The sequence below is a fragment of the Melospiza georgiana genome, chromosome 26 (genome assembly GCF_028018845.1).
Source record: "Melospiza georgiana isolate bMelGeo1 chromosome 26, bMelGeo1.pri, whole genome shotgun sequence".
NCBI classification, from domain to species: domain Eukaryota; kingdom Metazoa; phylum Chordata; class Aves; order Passeriformes; family Passerellidae; genus Melospiza; species Melospiza georgiana.
The window spans coordinates 2,333,099-2,352,454 of record NC_080455.1 but is presented as its reverse complement, the minus strand read 5'-3'; the positions used below and the strand labels follow the sequence as shown (position 1 = coordinate 2,352,454).

At 63.1% G+C, this 19,356-nt stretch overlaps 3 protein-coding genes across 7 annotated transcripts in view; all 3 read right to left on the bottom strand.

Annotated features, from left to right (window-relative positions):
• Positions 1-119: 119 nt before the first annotated feature.
• TBXA2R (thromboxane A2 receptor) lies at positions 120-6,206 on the bottom strand. Its single transcript, XM_058040940.1, has 3 exons — positions 6,146-6,206; positions 858-1,757; positions 120-442 (listed from the first exon to the last, which is right to left on the bottom strand). Exons 2-3 carry the CDS (start codon positions 1,662-1,664, stop codon positions 191-193), a joined length of 1,059 nt encoding a protein of 352 aa, XP_057896923.1. The 5' UTR covers positions 1,665-1,757; positions 6,146-6,206; the 3' UTR covers positions 120-190.
• Positions 6,207-8,922: 2,716 nt separating this feature from the next.
• CACTIN (cactin, spliceosome C complex subunit) lies at positions 8,923-14,910 on the bottom strand. Of its 2 annotated transcripts, none has more exons than XM_058040848.1 (10): positions 14,643-14,910; positions 13,371-13,872; positions 12,500-12,595; positions 11,943-12,088; positions 11,697-11,859; positions 11,475-11,592; positions 11,100-11,292; positions 10,650-10,772; positions 10,248-10,540; positions 8,923-9,607 (listed from the first exon to the last, which is right to left on the bottom strand). In XM_058040848.1, the coding sequence occupies exons 1-10, from the start codon at positions 14,882-14,884 to the stop codon at positions 9,117-9,119; spliced, it is 2,367 nt and encodes a 788-aa protein (XP_057896831.1). In that variant the 5' UTR covers positions 14,885-14,910; the 3' UTR covers positions 8,923-9,116. The 2 variants fall into 2 exon arrangements, with proteins under 2 accessions (XP_057896831.1, XP_057896832.1); XM_058040849.1 differs by having other exon boundaries at positions 10,248-10,516.
• Positions 14,911-16,975: 2,065 nt separating this feature from the next.
• Positions 16,976-19,356, bottom strand: part of PIP5K1C (phosphatidylinositol-4-phosphate 5-kinase type 1 gamma) — a 53,429-nt gene continuing 51,048 nt past the window's right edge. For all 4 annotated transcript variants that reach the window (XM_058040753.1, XM_058040755.1, XM_058040756.1 and 1 more), the window contains one exon: positions 16,976-18,944. In XM_058040753.1, the coding sequence (XP_057896736.1) occupies positions 18,942-18,944 (3 nt within the window). In that variant the 3' untranslated portion in view covers positions 16,976-18,941. The remainder of the gene's footprint in view (positions 18,945-19,356) is intronic.

The window sequence follows — 19,356 nt, the reverse complement described above, 5'->3', positions numbered from 1 at the left end:
TGGTCACCCCCAGCAGGCACCAAGAGCTGCACCAGCTGTGCTTTATTGGGGACGGGGAGGGGGAAGCAGCCCCCTGGCAGCCCCTTGGCTATCGGGATGGGGGGAAGAAGCCCCTGGCTGCAGGTGATGAGGATCCACGGTGGGTGGGGGGGGATGGCCGTGTCCCCCCGCCCCGTGCCCCTCCCCAGCGCTACTGCAGCACGGAGCCGGCGGTGAGCTTGCGGGGCAGGGAGGGGCTGAGGGAGGCCAGCGAGGCCCGGGGCGGCAGCCGGGGGTACACGCGTTGCAGCACGGCCCGGCGGAACAGGATGTACACCCAGGGGTCCAGGATCTGGTTCCAGGTGACCATGCGGATGTAGATCAGCAGCATCTCCTGCGTGTCCGTGGGCAGCACCTGGGCCTGGCCAGGCAGCTGCTGCAGGACCGTCTGCACGATGAAGATCTGGGGGGAGAAAGGGACAAAAGTGTCAGTGGAGGATCAGTGAGCTGCTCCAGGGTGGGGAAGTGATGAAGGTCAAGGCACTGAGCCCCTGGGAGGAGTCCTGGCCTGGTGTGGGGCACTGCTCTGTTTGTCATCAGGGGCCAACTTGGGGTGTAGGGAGGTGGCAGGGGGACACCAGCAGGGGAAGTCTTACCAAGGGGACACCTGCACACCTGGGACCTGCCTAGCAGGGACATGGAGGGGACACAATGAAAGCTGGGACCTCACTGTGTGGGGTGAGGGACACCAAGGCCCAGGAGTGACACTGCGGGAGCACACCAAGGCTGAGACCCCACAAGGAGGAACAAGGGGAACATGTAGAGCCAGGAGGGACACAGAGGGGTGGTGATGGGGCACACCAGGACCGAGGCCTCACCAGCAGGGGCATCCAGCAGATGGTGGCGATGATCATGATGCCCACGAGCTGCACCATCATCTCCACCTCGCTGTCCCGGCGCCGCTGCACCGACTCGCGGTCGTGGTAGATGCGGCAGAGCGTGACCACGCTGACGGTGTTCAGGATGAAGGAGAGCAGCACGGAGAGGATGCCCAGCAGTGCAAAGAGCAGGCAGAAGATGACATCGCCAGTGTCGGGCAGGAGGGTGAGGAAGCACCAGGAGCCGGGGAACTGCAGCGTGTAGCGCCCCAGCCCGAAGAGCGGCAGCAGTCCCAGCAAGCAGGAGAAGCCCCACACCAGCCCCACGATGGCCCAGGCGCGGCGCTTGGAGAGGCTGGTGGAGCGGGAGAAGGGGTGGTTGATGCCCACGAAGCGCTCCCCGGCCATGGTGGCCCCCAGCAGCAGCGGGCACTGCCCGAAGAAGACCATGGAGAAGCCGAGGAAGTTGCAGAGGTGGCAGCCAGGGTCGACCTTGGCCCAGGAGAACTTGGTGAAGTGGTAGGGGATGATGACCGAGGCTGTCACCAGCAGCCCCATGAAGTCTGTGACCACCAGCCCGCAGAGGAAGATGAGGAAGGAGGAGCGGGCCTGGCTGGAGAGCTTGCGGGAGGAGCTGACCAGGACACAGAGGGCAAAGAGGTTGGAGCAGAGGCCGATGAGGCCGAAGGCCGTGGAGAACCAGGGCGAGGCGATGCTGTTCTGTGCGCTGGCACGACCATCGCTGGCATTGAACACCCCGAAGCACGAGGCTGCCTGCCCGGCCGTGCTGCTGTTGGGGGGCTCCATGTCCTGCACCCCCTCCTGCTCCTTCCAGCAGCCTCAGGCCCCGGCCTGGCTCTGCTCCATGGCTGCAGCTCCCGCCACTGCCGGCACCAATCCCTGCGGGGGAACAGAGAATTTAGGGCTGCTCCCTATGGCCAGGCCCACCCATCATCCATCCTCAGATACCCTGCAGATATGGGGTCCTCCAGGGGCTGTGGAGAGGGACACCAGGGTGGGAGCCCAGCCCATGGAGGGGACACCAGGGTGGGAGCCCAGCCCATGGAAGGGACACCAGGGTGGGACCCCAGCCCATGGAGGGGACACCAGGGTGGGAGCCCAGCCCATGGAAGGGACACCAGGGTGGGACCCCAGCCCATGGAGGGGACACCAGGGTGGGAGCCCAGCCCACAGAAGGGGACACCAGGGTGGGAGCCCAGCCCATGGAGGGGAACACCAGGGTGGGACCCCTGCCCATGGAGGGGACACCAGGGTGGGAGCCCAGCCCACAGAAGGGGACACCAGGGTGGGACCCCAGCCCATGGAGGGGACACCAGGGTGGGACCCCAGTCCATGGAGGGGACACCAGGGTGGGACTGGGCTCGTGCTGCCCCCAGGCGCAGCTGCAGAGGGTGCCAAGGGCTGCAGCCCTCCAGCTGCTGGGATTAACTGTCCTGGGCCAGGAGCCACGTGGGGCTGCAGCCGTGAGTCTGAATCCCGGCACAGAGGGTGCTGGGGAAACTCAGCATTGACAGCCTGGCTCCCTCCTGCTCTGGGGGGACTCAGCCAGAGATCCCTGGGCCATCACCCTCCATCAGGTGGGGGACACACTCTGAAGGATGCAGGCACAGAGTGGCGGCACCAGGGCATGATCCTGACACTGCCCATCCCTGAGCATAAACCCCTGGCTCATTGTGGAGATGCCCCATTCCTCCAGTGTGCTGGGAAAACCTGAGGTACAGGTTTGAGGCTGTGCTGCAACCCTGGCGCTGTGTCCAAACCACAGCCAGTGTGGGTGACAGACCGGCTCTGGCTTCCTGGCATCCCTCACAGTGGGAGCTGTGGGTTTGTCACCAGGACAGGGTGTGACAGGGATGGCTGTGGTGCTGGACAGCCTGGTCAGTGCCACTCTGCCTTGCTTGGGCTGGGAAGCATCTGGAAATCTTAAAATCATGGGGTATCCTGAGGTGGAAGGCACCCACAAGGTTCATCAAGTCCAACTCCTGGTCCTACATGGCCCTCCATTGCAAATCAGTCCAGGCTGCAAATGGGATGATGTGGGACAGGACAGAGACGTGGCAACAGTGGGGACTGGACAACCTGGGGCACAGACCCCCACAGGGAGCACACCCCTCCTCTCCCCTGGGCCCCATTTCTCCAGGCTAGATGTTCTTGCCACCCCACTTGCCCCAGCCCACCCTCCTGGCTGATAGGGCTGACAGGGTGCTCAGCCCAGTGGGATGCCCAGCCCTACCCCAACACACCACCCTGCAAAGCCCCCGCGGCAGAGCTCCTCCCCTGTGCACGGTGACACTGCCACCTGCGTTCTGTCCCTCACGGAAGTCAAACCTCACACCAACTCTGATCACTGCCAGCCCTGGCCGTTGGTCCATCACTGGCCTGGCTCTGTGAGTGTTGTCCTGGTGGTCCCCATGCCCTGTCCCTCCCCCAGACACCCCTCACTGCCAGCCCCTCTCTGGCCCCTGGTGTGGCCACAGGCCGGGAGCCGCTGCGCACGCCCGAGGCAGGCGCTGATCCCACAGCCCGGCTGGGATGGGCCAGGCATTGCAACATCCTCTGGGGCCTCAGGCTGGTGACACTTGGGGATAAGGTCACACAGAGTGCCAGCGCCCTGCCCTGCCCCGGCACCGGCCGTGCCCCGGGGCCTGCAGCCCTGGGACAGGGAAAGGGCCGGGGATGGCGGTGGTGGCTCGGCCCCATCCCTCTCCTCTCCTGTCCTGTCCTGTGTGGGGGGCTGGCAGAGCACTGGTGAATCACTGTGAGGGTGGGCCCGGCTGTTTCCATGAGCCCAGAGTGAAAACTCGCTGCTGTTTGTTCTCGCTGCTCCCCGAGGGACCGCCCCAGCCCCAGAGGCGTCGGCCCTGCAGACAGTGCTGAGGCCTCAGTGTGACATTCTGAGAGCCCGACGAGTCACCAGCCTTTCCCACGTCCTCTGGGAGGTGACAAAGTCACCCCTGCCCCACAGCGGTGCCACGCGAGTGCCTGGTGTGCCAGCCCCACTCCAGCTGTCCCTTGCCACCCACCTGCCCACACTGCTCTGGGTGCTGTCCCCAACACGTCCCCCTTGTCCCAGGGCGCTCCCTCTGCTGACAGAGGTCCCTCTGCCCCCCTGGTGTCCCTGTAACCTGGGTGCTCACAGCCCCAGGGTGCTCCTGGCTGCCCACTGGGGCAGGGAATGACGCCTCCCCACAGTGTCCAGTGCCAAGGGGGTCACCCTGCAGAGGCACCTTGGCCAGGCAGGGAGGCAGCAGCCCCTGAAGCTCCAAATCCCACCATTACCCATCCCCTCCCTGTGCTCCCGGCACCTCCTGCCCTGACAAAAGCTCAGCCAGGACCCCACTGGGCCTGGACAGGGACCCTGGGGCTGGGGGACTCTGAGCTGGGCTCAGGGCTGAGCACTGGGACCCCCCTGTGCGGAGCTGCCTCAGCTGGGCACAGCACTCAGAGGGAAACAAATATTTACAAGGGGCCACCCAGCAGCTGCAGGGCTGGGAGTGAGGGAACCCCTTCTGTGCCAGAGCACACCCGGGCTGCCTCTGGGAATGGGCTCCTGTGGGGCTGGGGGTCCCCACTTGCCATTTCCCCCCATTGTGGGCAGTCACTGCAGAAGAGAAATCCTGAGCCCAGGGACTGCCCCCAGTGACCCCCTGTGCTCAGGTTTGGGGTTCTGCACCCAGAAAAATGGACATGCCATGGAAGCAAGGGTTTGGCAAGGGGAGCTGGGGTAAAGTCCCAGAGGAGAGGAGCAAGCTCTGAAATGTCCTGCTGGAGGCTGTGAGGCACTGGCAGCAGTGTGGGGGCTCCTGGCAGGTTTGGGTCCTGCTGCAGATGCACCAGGGCTGTCCTGCCTCTGCTGGGCTCTGCTTCCTGCCCTGGCCACATCCGAGGGGAGGGAGGGAAAGGCAGATGGGGAGTGTGGGAGGCTGCTCCTTATCAGCTTCTGGCCCAGCCTGCTGCTTCCCCAGGCTCCCCCTGCCAGGACGGGACATGGGCCTGGACAGGGCTTGCAAGATCAGGCCAGGATGGGGGCAGGGAGAGGCACCACACACCAGCCAAGGACCCCCAAAGCAGACAGCAGTGACTGCCCCCACACCCCACGGTACCCTCGGCCCGGGGTCTGGCCCTGGATGTGGTGCTGAGCCACAGGGCAGCTGTGCAGAGGATTTATCCCTTGTGTTTGTATTTATCCCACATCCCACTCGCTGGAGCTCTCCAGCATGGTGACCTTCCTGCACGATCCCTTCTGCCTCCTCCCCCTGGTGCAGGTGGTCCCACGGGACACTGTGTCACCTGCCAGGGGTGGGTGTGCTCCCACTGCCACCTCCCTCCAGCCTGGGGCTCTGGGGTACCAAATCATGTCGAGGTCATCATCCAGGACAGGAAAGGCCGTGAGGATGAGGACTTGGCAGAGGATCAGTGTTCCTGCCTGGGGCCACAACAATCACAAGGACCTGTTCCTGAAGAAGTTGGCCTGGGCTAGAGCAGAGACATCCCAAGGACTGCCAGGACAGAGGACATTTCTGGGAAGCAGCGACACACGGGATGGTTCCTGCCAGGCATGGTAACTGTCCTTGCCAGGGTTTTCCCTGTCCCTGCTGTGGCCCGGGGCAGAGGTCCGCAGCCTCTCGTCTGACTGGGGAGCAGCTGGCACCATCCCCAATCTCAGGGCCCCGGAGCGGGGCAGGCGGTGCCTGTGGGATCAGCCCGGGTGTCCTGGAGTGCAGAGAGAGCCCTGGGGCACCCGGGCCCCCTGCCCGCAGCCCCGCGGCATCTCCAGGGCTCCAAGGCTGCTGGGAATGGACCCTTCCCTTCCCGGCCCTTTCCTGAGCCTTTCCTCGTCATTCTCCGGCTCTTCCCAGAGGAACCAGCGGCACACGGGGTGGGCGGGGGAGCCCCGAAAGCAAATCCTGGTTCCGAGGGGACGCCGAAGATTCCTGACGCGGACCCTCGGTCCCGGGGACAGACAGACAGACAGACAGTGGGGGGAGCGGGGTCACCACGTGTCCGTCCCCCACGATGGGGTCTCGGCTTCCCCTCCCTCGAAACGCCCCCGATCCTCGGGGCTGTGTGCGGAGCCGAGCGCCCCGGGAGCCTCGGGAACCGCTGGAGACCCGACCGTCCTACACAGCCCCGAGTCCCCAGAGCCGTCCCGGCGCTCTGTCCGCCCATCCCCGTCTCTGTCCGTCCATCCCAGCCTCTTTGTCCCTTGGCCCCGAATCTCTCGCCCTCCTCCAACGCCTCCCTCCCCGCGCAGACCCGAGCCCTACCTCGTTGCCGGCGGGACCCACCCGGCTCGGCTCGGCTCGGCTCGGCTCGGCTCGGCTCGGCTCGGCTCGGCTCGGCTCGGCTCGGCTCAGCCTGGCCCGGCTCGGCTCAGCCCGGCTCAGCCTGGCCCGGCTCGGCTCGGCTCAGCCCGGCTCGGCTCGGCTCCGCCGCGGGGCGGGGGAAGGGCCGGGCTCGCAGCGCCCCCCGGAACCGGCCCCGTCCCTCTCCGCTCCCTCCCTGTTCGGGCCGGGCCTTCAGGCGGGGGTGGCCCCCGGCCCCATCGCCCCCTGTCCGGGCAGCCCCCCCGGTGCAGCCCCCCCGGTGCAGCCCCCCCGGTGCAGCCCCCCTGGCGGAGGCTCCCGCGGCTGGCTCCGCTCGGGCTGCGCTCCCGCCCCGTTACTCACTCGTTTACTCGGGCGAGTCCCGGTGCCGGCGGGGGTGGGCGCTCCGGCCGTGCCGCCCCCCGGCGGGACCGACAGACGGGGCGTCCCCGCCGAGCCCCGCAGCGACCCCGGGAGCCGAAAGGGGGAGAGGCGGCTCCGGGCGCTGGGGTGGCCGCGGGCTGGGGGTCCCTGGGCGCTCCCGCAGCCCCGGCCGTCCCTGCCCCGCGGGATTCGCCGCCCGGGGCTTTTCCCAGCCCGGCAGCTCCGAGCTCGGGATGTCGCTGCGCTGTCCAAACCCGAGACCGGCTGGGGTGGCACGTCCCCAGGCAGCGTTCCCTCCCTCCCGCGGTCCCAGGAGCGGCAGCCTCCATCGCTGCTGCCCGTGCTCCGCCGAGGAGGGCAGAGCTCGGCCCTGGCCTCGGCTGGGTCCGCAGGGTCCGCGGGGACATCCCGAGCGAGCAGGGGCACAGCGGCTCTCGGCTGGATGCCCGGGCAGGTTTTCCTGGCCCCGGCTCGGCACTGAGGGGCTGCAGAGATTGTGGCACCGAGAGCCCCGGCGGAAGGCAGGGCCGGCCCGCGGAGGGGGATCGGGCTGGCCCCGAGTGCCGGGACAGGAGCGGGGCTCGGCAGCCGCTGCTGCCCCAGGCGGGGCCGGGTGTGCCCGGGAGAGCCGAGCCCATCACGGATGATGGGACACGGGGCAGCTCCACCACCGCCCTGCCCGGGCACCACCCGGCCGAGCCGCTGCGGGCCCTGTTTGTCCCGAAACGCGGAGAGATGAGGGCTGGGAGGAGCGCTGAGAGCAGCCAGGTCAGGGAAAAGCCGTCAGGGGCTTCAGCCGGACCCAGACCCTGATCTGGCCCCAGTACACGGCTGGAGGCTGCAGCAGCTCTCGGGGCTCAGGCTCCTGGGGCCCCATGCAGGGCCTGCAGTCAGACGTGCAGGGAAAGGCCGTGCCTGGAAGAGGACATGGACCCCGTTCCAGCTGGAGATACAGTGGGACGGTTTTGGGGGAGCTCCCCCGCCTCTGTGCGTGCCCAAGACAGAAAGGGATGGGCTGTGGGGAGGGAGGCTCTGCCTGGCAGCTGAGCAGGGAGGGCACCAACCACCAGCTTTGGGGTTTGGGTTTTTTCCCCGTTTCCTCCTCCCGGGCCAGGCCTTCACTCGCTTCCTGCGCCGAGCCCCAAAGCCCCCCTGCACCGGGAGCAGCAGGAAATTACTGCCAGGAAGGAGAGGCCGGGGACCGTGTCCGGGGCTGGCCCTGGGGATGTCCGGCGGGATGGGGAGGGGGTACCCACGTGCAGGACCATGGCAGTTGGGGTCCCCCATCTGCAAGCAGGCCAAGCCCCACAAGTGTGGGTGACCAGGGCAGGAACAGGAGCCTCCTGAGCACCAGCTCCCATGGTGGCTCTGCAGCAGAGCCAGGAGCAGGACAAGGCAACTTCCCTGAGCCATGGGGCAGCCCCCAAGGGCTTGGAGGCCCCTGCACAGCAGGCTTGCCTCTGTCCTAGTGCTGGGGGACCCGGGCAGACCCCTAAGTCCCTGCACCGTGGGCCTCTACTGGGGAGAGAGTGGATGCAGGTAGGAAATGGTCTCTTGGTGAAGCCAGGGCAGAGGGTTTCCTGCACTCCACTGACCAGCACCTCATCCTGCCTGCCTGAACAGGCGCACACCCTGGGGTTTGGGGCTTGTGGGGATGGAGCCATGTGGGGTGATCCCAGATGAGTGTGGCTGTGCCCTTGGTCATCATCTTGTGGGACCAACACCAGACAGTCCCAGCTCAACCCTGAAGTGCCTCTACGGTGCCCAAAACCCATCTGAACATCACTAGAGGCCCTCAGTAACTCCCACCTCATCAACAGGATACTGGGGACTGCAACTGCTTCTTGCCCAGGGCAGGGAGAGCCTCACAGGCATGGCGTGGGAGGGACTGCAGGCTCTGGAATCCGGATTTTCCCCTGTAAGGAAATATCTCAACCAGCATCCCTCTCCTCTGCTCCACCAGAGCAGGCGCCGTGCAGCACTAAAGCCTCCCATGCCCCAGCCAGGACTGAGGGATGTGGCAGTGCTCCCAGGCTGGGGAAGCCAGATCCCATGGGAGAACGTGCCAGGAATGGGGCCTGGGGGAGGGTGAGGGGCCCCTCTATGAAGCAGGACACAGAGCAGGGCTGAACTGGTGCAGTCAAGGGCTCTGTGACTCCCGCTGGGGAGCAGCAGCTGGACTGGTCTGGCACTGGTAAAGGCAGATGTTGGGACTGGGAGGAGGCTGGAGTGGGACAAGGAGCACATGGGGCTGACTCTGTGGGGATGGGCACTACCCAGTCCCCAGGGGCGTTCCCAGTGTGGCACTGGCTGGTGATGTCATGTAGGAGCAGTGGGGGTGCCCATACCCAGGATCTCATGGCTAAACAACCCTTATTTTATTTATACCAAAGTCTCAGTGTTCTTCATGATAAATGCAAGGACAGAGAAAAGCCTCAGGAATGTGCCCAGCGCTGGGCCAGGCCTTGGGGCCATGCACGGAGCAGTGTCTGTGCCGTGGGGTGAGAGCCCCTGCCCAGCCCTGCCGGCTGTCCCAGGGCACGGAGCCTCACCGGCGGTACCGGTACCGCTTGAAGTGGAACCAGAGCTGGAAGATGCCGTTGGCAAACTGGCAGCGGAAGCCGTGGCGGTGGGAGTACTCCCACTCCCTGTTGACGATCTTGAAGGCGATGTCCTCGTAGGGCGGCCCCGCATGGAAGCGCAGGATGGCGAAGTCCTTGTTGTCCTGGCAGGCCTCCAGGAAGTACTCGGGCGTCGAGCGCTTGTCGATGAGGTCGGGGTAGAAGATGTTGAACTTGTAGCCCTGCACGATCTTGGGGGGAGGGTTGTCGAAGTCGTAGTGGGTCTGGTTGTACTTGTTCCACTCGAAGCCCGTGTGCACGCGGTTGAAGAAGCGCGGCTTGCGGGGCCGGTACTTGTCAGCCCACAGGTAGGCCTTGCCCGTCAGCGGCATCTCCACGCTGAACTGCGCCTCGTCCGCGCCCATGCCCTCCTTGGCCTTGCGGAAGAAGATGTCGTCGGTGCTCTCAGAAGCGTCACCTGCAGGGGAGGAGAAGGGACATCACGTCAAGCCTGGGCCGTGCAACGCTGCTCCAAGAGAAGGAGCTGCTGTGCAGAGCATGCAGAACTGGATACGGGAATGCACGGGCTGCCCTGTGGGCACTGGGCTGAGTTGTGCTGGAAAACTCAACCAAAACACCCCTCCTGCCTTGTCTGCACCCAAACACCTTGGTGGTACTGAGAGAGGTCTCCCAGGGAGCACCAGCAGCCTGAGCACCATCTCCCTAAGTGTAAACTTGACTTAGCCATAGCAAATCCAGGGTTGGTAAATCCTGTGCCAGCCACTGCAGTCATACAGGAGACCCAAATTAACTTTATAATGGCGTAAAGAGTGGTCACATGCTATCCAAGTAGCTAAGATTAAAATGCAACTGAGCTGTCACAAGCCCAAGATGCCAATAAGGCCTCCCCATCAAAGAAGATCTTAGAACAACGATTAATTGAACTGCTCCTGCCCAGGCCACAGTGCCCTTTGCTCCAGGGGCACCCCTCTGCCAAATCAGCTCTGGGTGCTTGACCCAGATCCAGCTCTTGCCCTTCCTGAGGGCAGCGTCCCCTCCAGCCCTGCACCCCAAATCACTGCACACCCCCATGCTGGGCAGGCTGCCCTGGGGCTCACCTGTCACCTGGAGCTGCTGGCGCAGGAGCAGCAGCCGGTGCGTGTCCTCCTCGGCCTCCAGCACGTGGGCGTCGAAGGGCAGCTCGTTGGGGCCCAGCAGCCGGGGGCTGTACTTGCCCGCATCGTAATCATCCAGGCTCTGCTGGATCAGATCCTCCTCCATCAGCACGGCCTCCCCCTCCGCCTCTCCCTTGGCCTCTGTGTCCTGCTCTGCCTCTGCCTCTGAGGATGGCCCTGGCTGTGCCTCCAGGCTCTCCTCGGGATCCAGCCTGCATGGAAGGGAGAAGAGAGGACTGGACGGGGATGGTACCCTCGCTGGCTGCTCACCTGAGCTCTGCCTCGGGAAGGGAGAGGGCACAAGGCTGCCTTTGTGCCCGGGGACAGGCCCAGGTGTTTGCTCACCTGTCACTGGGGGAAGCTGGCTCCCGCTTGATGATGGGGAAGAGCGGTTCGCTCTCCACACCCTGCTCCTGCTTCAGCTTGTACAGCTTCTGACGCAGCACGTCCTGGTGCCGCTCCCGCAACCTGAGAGAGGAGAGGAGTTGTCGGGTCCCACCCAGCAGAACCACCTCACTCCCACTGCCCAAAGCTTTGACACCACCTCCATGGGCAGAAACAAGCCAGGCGTGGATGGCTTTGGGCTGAATAAGCCCCAGTTCAGTTCCCTCTTGGAGACCTCACTAAACATCACCACTGCAGAATGGCCTGTGTGTCCTGCCCTGCTCCCCTCTTGGAAATCAGCCATCTCAGAAAAGGCAGAACACCCTCCCCCATTCCCTCCTCCAACTGGGTTTATGCCTCCCCAGCTCTGCCCACAGCAGGGTCTGCACTGCTGCCACTCTCTGCTCTCACCTGGCCCGAGCCATGTAAGCCTTCAGCTGCTGCAGGAGGCTCTCCCAGTACCCGATGTCCAGGTTGGGCCCTCCCGCCCGGATCTTGCTCTCGATGCCCTGGTACAGAGCCTGCAGCTGGTTGTACGTCTTCCCCTTGAACACGGACTGCACATCAGAGCTGACCGAGGCGTTGACACCATCCCGACGCTCCCCTGCACAGGCGAGGGCAGCCGGTCAGTGTCCAGGCACCCAGCTGCCCCATCCCAGTTCTGCTGACAGCCAGGGACAGCTGCCAGACCCACAGCCTGCATCCAGCAGGTCTGAGAGAGCCTCTCTGAGCCTGAGCACACAGGGTGACCCCAACACCCACACCAGGCTCTGCTCTCCTGCTCACCTGGTCCTCCTTTCCCAGAGGCCTCCAGCTTGCGGAGCTTGGCTATCTCATCCTCTGTGATGATGGTCATGTCCCTCCAGAAGTCCACGTTCTTTCCTTGCTCCAGCTCCATGTACACCTGCAGGCAGAAGATATATCAGGCACCTGCTCCACAGTGGGGACAAGAGAGCAGAGCTGGTAGAGAAGCCCTGAGCCCAGGCAGGGGGCCAGCAGAGCAGGCACCTGGATGTCCTCCACCAGGTCCTCCATGTCAGAGACAGTCAAGCCATTGAGGAAGGTGTAGGGCTCGTGCATCTCCACAGCCAGGTCATCATCCTCTGCGCTGATGTACTTGGCCAGGAGATCGATGGGTTTCGCCCTCCCATCCCGAATCCGGATCTTAGACCTGGTGAAGGGACAGTGGGGGACAGTGAGCAGTGCCATCCTCTGCTCCCTGCCAGGCCTGGCTCTGAGCAGGGCCACACCTACCGCAGCTTGGCCTGCTGCAAGTGGAAGTTGTCCTCCTGCTCTTCCCAGGTTTTGAAGTGCTCTGCCTCCTTCTCCCGCTGCAGCATCTCCAGCTCCTGCTCCCGCATGGCTTTTTCCCGCTCCCGCTCCAGGCGCAGCTGCTTCACCTGCCCAGGGTGACAGAGCTGTGAGGCCACTGTGGATGGGCCCCTGTGCAAACACCACAGAGCCCTGCTTGAGGACACAGCCATGCCATGACCTGTCCCTGAGTGGCCTTGGCTCCTGCCATCAGCCTGAGCTCCTGGAGAGGCTGCCAGCCCTGTGGGAGACAGGGGACACAGGCACAACTGGGTGCCTCAGTGTCATGACCTGGCATTGTCCTCCTCAGCACCTCCTGAGCTCAAATCTAAGGGAAGAGGTTTCTCATCCTGGAATAGCAGAAGCCAAAGTTCTACGGCCCCCACAATGCTACAGACTGGACACACCCAGGAGAAGAAAATGGGGCCTTCCCAGTGAGAATCAGGCTGTAAAGAGGGCTGGCTGTCAGACAGTGACATGGAAAGGACATCTTATCCCACCTTCTGCAGCTCCAGGCGATTGTCCTCCTGGATTCGCTTGTTCCTCTCCTTCAGGTCCTTCTCGTCCAGATGGCTGATCCCTTTCTTTTCCAGTGCCTTAAACAGAATGGCCAAGGGAAGCTGTGGAACCCAAGGACCTCCACAGCCCCTTGCTGGCCAGCAAATGCTATTCCCTTCACCTGCTCCTGCTGCTCCAGTGAGGTCTGATGCTGGTGAAAGTCCCTAAGTCACTCAAACACTGCTCCTGAGCCCCTCAGCGAACGCAGGCTCAGCCCACACAGCCCACTTGGCCTTGTGAGGTGAGTGCCAGGACAACAGTACCATGGAATCATGACAGAAGGGACCTTAAAGTTCATCTCATTCAACCCCTGCAGTGGGCAAGGACACCTCCCACTGTCCCAGGCTGCTCCAAGCACCCTGTGCCAGGGCCTGCCCACCCTGCCAGGGAACAATTCCTGATTCCCAATATCCCGTCCAGCCCTGCCCTCTGGCAGTGGGAGCCATTCCCTGTGTCCTGTACTTCCAGGTCCTTGTCAAGTTCTGCTCCAGCTCTCCTGGAGCCTTTGTAGCCACTGGAAGGAGCTCTAAGGTCTCCCCAGAGCCTCCCCTTCTCCAGAGAGCCTTCTCTTCTCCCCACCCTGGAACACCCCCAGCTCTCTGTCATTCCTATAGCACAAGTGCAGTGCTCCTGTTACCATCTCCATGTCCCTGACTCAGTAAATGGTGCTCAGCACTCAGCCTGCAGCTCCCAGCAGCTCCAGGATCCTCTCCTGCCCTCGACCCATCTTCTTATCTCCCCACCCGAGGCACAGATCCCCCCCTGGCTGCCCCTGCCTGTTCCATTTGGCTGCAGGGCCAGGGCAGAGCTCACCTTGCTCCAGATGAACGTGCCCAGCAGGTTGTTGTCCCCGAAGGGATTGTCGGTGTTGGTGTAGCCCATGTACTCCTCACCCCAGCCCATCTTCTCCCTCTTCTTTCTCTCCTTGGCCTCCTTCTTGGCCAACCTCCGTGCCCGCTTCTCCTCGGGCGTCTCCAGGGCCTTCATCAGAGCCGCCTGTTTCTTCTTCTCCTCCCTCAGCCTCAGCCGCTCCTGCAGGCTCAGCTGCTGCCCCGGCTCCTCCCGGCCGCGGGGCGGCGGTGGGGAGGGGGAGCTGACGGAGGACACGGAGGATCTGGATCCATCTCTCCTGCGGCGCCGCTCCCGGCTCCGCGCTGCCCGGTCCCGCCCGCGCTCGAGGCTGGAGCCGGAGGAGCGGCCCCGGGACCGAGAGCGGGACCGTGAGCGCTGCTTCCTCCGCTCCTTACGGTGCCGCTCCCGGCTGCGGCTCCTTTTCTTCTTTTTCCATTTCTGTCTCTCATCGTCGGAGTCCGAGCTGGGGGGGCACAGCCGGGCTTCAGCGGGAGGAGGGCACGCCGTGCCGGGCACGGGTGAGGCCGGCCCAGCACCGGTGCCACCGGCAGCACCGAGACAGCGAGGGATACCTGCATCCCCATCTCTGACGGCCCCCGGTACCTGCACCCCCACTCCTGACTGTCCCCGGTACCTGCACCCCCATCCCTGACAGCCCCCGGTACCTGCACCCCCACCCCTGACCGCCCCCGGTACCTGCACTCCCACTCCTGACAGTCCCCGGTACCTGCACTCCCACTCCTGACCGCCCCCGGTACCTGCATCCCCATCTCTGACGGCCCCCGGTACCTGCACCCCCACTCCTGACTGTCCCCGGTACCTGCACCCCCATCCCTGACTGTCCCCGGTACCTGCACTCCCACTCCTGACTGTCCCCGGTACCTGCACCCCCATCCCTGACTGTCCCCGGTACCTGCACCCCCACTCCTGACTGTCCCCGGTACCTGCACCCCCACTCGTGACTGTCCCCGGTACCTGCACTCCCATCCCTGACAGCCCCCGGTACCTGCAGCTCCACCGCGACCGCCCCAGGCCGGTGTCACGAGCAGCGCTCGGGGCCGCCCGCCGCCCCCGGCCCTCCCCGAGACCGGCAGGGCCGAGCTCCCCCTCCCGTTCCCGGCGGTGCGGACAGGGCCGGTTGGCGCCGCACGGGCCCGGCACGCCAGCGCCGCTGCCCCGGGCCCGCTTCCGCACAGCCACGGCGCGGCCGCCCCGGGCCAGGCGCGCACTCACCCCGAGCTCGGCTCCCGGCGTCGGCCCCGACTCCGGCTCCGGCTCTTGCTTCGGCTGCGGTATCGGCGCCCGTGGCTCCCGGACCGCGAGCGCCCCTCCCTTTCTCGGTCCCGGTCCCTGTCTCTGTCTCGGTCCCTGTCCCGATCCCGTTCCTTGTCCCGGTTCCGTTCCTTGTCCCGGTCCCGTTCCCTTTCCCGCTCCGAGCGGCCGCCCCGGCCCGGGCTGCGCGACCCGGAGCCCATCGGCAGCGGCGGCTCCGCCCCGGGGCCTCGTGGGGCCTCAGCTCAGCAGGCTGCCCCGCCGCCCGCCTGCGCCCGCCCCGCCCCAGCAGCGGCCCCAGCAGCGGCGCCGGCGCAGGCAGGCGGGCGGCGGGCAGCCCTTGGCGGGGCGGGGCCCGGCCCATCCCCGCCGTTACCGGCCCGGCCGTGCCCGCGGCGCACACAGAGGGAGGCGGAGGGCGGAGCTCGGCCCAGACTGCGGAACGCTTTATGGAGCGGGTACAGAGCTCTGGAGACGGGCTCCCCGGAGGAGGAGGGGAGAAACCCTCAAAACAACCGAGAAAAGACAAAACAGCGCCCAGGCCTCGAGCCCGCGGAGCAGAGCCGGGATCGCGCCTCAGCATCGGCGTCCCCGTCCGGCCGCGCCCCCTCCGCCGGACACGGACACGCGGGGGATCGGCGACATGCGCGGGGACAGCCACCGGCACAGACCGGGCGGGGTAGCCATGGACAGAAACCCCCTCAGCCGTGGCCTGGCTGTCCCTTGTCCATCCGGGAGGCGCTGGAGCAGTGGCTGGCAATGAGGAGGGGAATGAGGGGGCGATGGAGCCCTGCCAACGCCTCTGCTCGCCTTGGAGCGAGGCCTGTGAGCGCTCTGGCTTCACTAAAACACTGCCCACCGTGCAATTCCAGCACTGTGGCCGGAGAGGCAGCGGCGACCAAACGCTGCATGCCCTGTGCGCTGCTGAGGGTCTCTGTGAGCTCCCGGGTTTGCCCCAGAGCCTTTACAGGAGCCTGACTGCAAACTGAAGGTCAGAGATGCCCATTTTCTCCTGCCAGCCCCTTAGCTGGCAGGGAGAGCTCACCCGCAGCCCCAGCAGCAGGCAGTGGTCAGGGCATGTCCCCTGTACAGTGTGAGATCCCAGCTGGGACCGGGGACAGCAGTGGCACAGACCTGTGTGGGAAGGGGCTGTCCTACAGGGTCAGATCTCAGAGAACAGGACTTGTGGTACGTCCCTTAGCGATGGAGAGCCTGGACAGCACCGGGGTCTCTGAAGGGAGCCTGGCACGGAACAGCACCCAGAATGAGCTGAGATGCAGCTGGAGGAACACGCAGAGCAGGGATGCTCTCTCCCATGGGCAGGTGCTGCTGTTCCTGCCCAGGCAGCACTGGCAGGGCCTGTGACATGGTCCAGAGCTGCTGCTGCTCCCCTGCAGTGCCATGCACAGGGGGCCAAGAATGAGCTGTAACACCCAAGGTCCTTTCAGCCTCCCTGGGAAGCAGTTCCCCAGCACTGGGAGCTGCTGGCACAGGAGGTGACACAGTAGGGATTGTGCCAGCCTGAACAGGGGCAGTTTCCATTTCAAATCAACATCTGTTTCCAGGAAGGTTCCTCCTTGTCCCCTTGACAAAGCTGTTCTAAGCCTTTGCCTGTCCTCTTACAGGACCACCCCAGCCCATCCAGACCTGCTCCAAAGGGTCCAGCATTACAGAACTGCACAAGGAACATCTCAAAAAGGGAACACAATTCTTTGAATTGAATGAACATGCTGCAGGAGCTCTGGGTTCACCCCCTCTCTCAGGACCCAAGCACAGCTCCAGCTCACAAAGCTCATTCTCTGGGACACCAAGCAGCTTTAGACCCCCTAGAAATGAGGGGAAGGAATAAAATCTCACCAATGGTGCTTGAACCATCTCAAAAAAGATGCTTGATTTCAGGTGGCTGGAAAGTTCTGATGAGGCCAAACCCTCCAGCCCCTGAGGTGGTCCCAGGACAGGAGCCTGGCTCAGAACAGCTCAAGCCCACCCTGGTTCCCCCCCAGAGCCCCCTCCTCCAGCACAGCACCCAACAGCAGCAGCTGCAGCAGGGATGTGCCTTCCTCTGGCCTTCTACACACACTGCTGGAGGAAAAATATGTTGAATTTTTAGCTTTTTGAAGCCCCTTGCCTTGAGCCCAAGGGCAGGTGAGGCTGTAGGTATTGCAAGAACCCCATTCCCCTCCACCAACCCCTGAGCCCCCCAGCCTGCAGAGCCCCCTGGGTGCCACAGGAAGGTGGGATGGGACAGGAGCTGCAGTGGGAGAATGAGCTGCCAAGCAGCAACAGAAAGGGGAGAGTTTCTCAAGAGACTTTTGATAGACTATTTGGTAAATACATGGATACATGAACAGCAGCAACTTGCACAATCCCCCGACTGTGCTTCCAAGAAGCACAACTCACAGCCTTCTGCATCTACAGGCAGGGAAGGGAAGTCCAGGTTCTGTATTCTGGGCAAGAAAAAACCATCAATTCCTGAAGATTCTCACTAAGTTCAGTACAGTACAGAAGGAAGAGCTTCCCATCAGCCCAGCTACCTTCTGGGACCCAACATAACCACTCCTGAGTGCTGCTGTGAAGAGATTGTGGGGCTGAGGCCTGAGAGCAGGGTCCCACTTCCCCACCCCTGTGGCTGGAATCCAAGGACAGTGAAGATTGTAAAGGGAATACAGAGACTCTCAAGCGAGGTTCATAAAGCACACAAACAAGACCTGTCTCCCTCTGGTCTAAAGGACTTCCTGTTTTCTCTCTGGGAGATGAGGACAGGATTGCTGGATTCCAGACTATGCTATGATATGTGTCCTGCTGATGGATGAGCCTGAACACTACCCCTGACATCAAATCTCTCACCTGTAGCCCACAGCCCTTGCAAAGCAAACCCTCTCACCCACATTTCCAGCAGCAGTTGTGACCCCAGGCAGCACCCCAGTCACCCAGCTTTCTGTCCAAGAGTCCGTGAGCACAGCAGTGCTGGCACAATTCCGTGGCAGAGCCAGGCTCCCATTGCTGCCTCCAGTGACTGGACGTGCCCTTGTGTCCCTGCCTGCCCTGTGGCAGGGTGTGAGCCCAGTGTCCGTGACCCCAGGGCTCACCCACGAGCACGTGAGGGGCTGAGTGGCTCCAGGAGGATGCAGGGTCTGGACAAGCCCCACGTGGGCTGGGCAGAGTGGAGGAATCGCCCTCCAACGTGGCCGGGCTCGGGCGGTGCCGGTTCCGTCTGTCCGTGCCTGCGGGGCGGAGCGGGCGGTGCCACGGGGATGAGGTGTGGACTCCAAGCACAGAGGGAGGGGTGGCAGCAGTGCAGCACAGGGGGAGCTGGAACCCATCACGACTTCGGGGAGAGCTGAGGAGTCCACGTCACTGTCACCAGGAACTGTGGGCTGGCCCGCACGGTGTCACAGACAGGAGAAGTCACTAGAGAGTTTGGATCCAAGTGAATTGGCATGGCTGCTTTGGACTATGGTAACATGGGAGCAATTCTATTCCATGGCCTTTAATACGTTTCATTTTCATAGCACCTTTCATCCCAGGGTTTAAGTGCTGTAACGGAAGCAGGTACTGTGCACCCATTAGCACGGGGGAAACCGAGGCACAGAGTGGTTTAGTGATTTGCCTTGGGCCACTTGGGAAAACCGTGGCAGTGTCTGGACAGCCTTAAACCTCCTGACTCCCTCGGTTGGTGAGACCACACTGCTGCCTCACATGAAGCCACTCCGCTCCCTGCCCTCCCCAGCAACGTGCTCCTACCCATTCTTCAGTGAAGTCTCATGCTCCTTTTTGATGCACAAATATATGACCAAAAAACAAAAGAAAGAAAAAAGGAAAAAAAAAAAAAAGTGCAGTAAACTAAATGTTTAAAAAAAGCACATTTGTGCTGTCTCTGTGCAAAGATAAAAGAAATAAATACATGATTAAAAAATTAAAAAGGTTCACAGTATCACACATGGATAGGTAGCTATGGTAGTGCACATCTGGAAAACACTGTGTTACTACCCAGGATTCTCTACACCCAGCTAGAATTCTCTGCTGGGAGCTGCGGGTGAGCGGGTGGTTTCTTTGCTGCCCACGTCTGGGGTGAGTAGAAATACATGGTTATAGTTTTGCTCCATTCTGAAACGCAGTGCCCGGGATCCTGCAGTGCAGCAATACTGGTGTCAGCAAGCTCTTCCCCATCCCACTGGAATGGCTGCATCAACGAAAAGGGAACACATCGACCTGCAGAGGGAATCGCTGCTCTCTGGGACTTCTGTGTCTGCATAGAGATTACTGCAAGAGGCAGAGAGAACACAGTCACAGAATCATGGAATCATTAGGGTGGGAAAGATCTCCAAGAATACCAAATTCAGCATCAGCCCAGCACCACCACCATGTTCACGACTAACCCGTGTCCCCAGGTGCCACAGGCAGACGTCATTTGAACACTTCCAGAGATGCCACCACTGCCCTGGGCAGCCTGTTCCAACCTGACAAGCCCCTTTCAGTCAAGACATTTTACCAAATATCCAACCTAAACCTCCCCTTGCACAGTTTGAGGCTGTTTCCTCTTCTGTCCCTTGTTCCCTGGGAGCAGAACCTGACCCCCACCTGGCTGCACCCTCCTGTCAGGGAGTTGTGGAGAGCAACTGATCCTTTTCTCCAGGCTGAGCCCCCCCAGCTGCTCCTCATCACACTTGTGTTC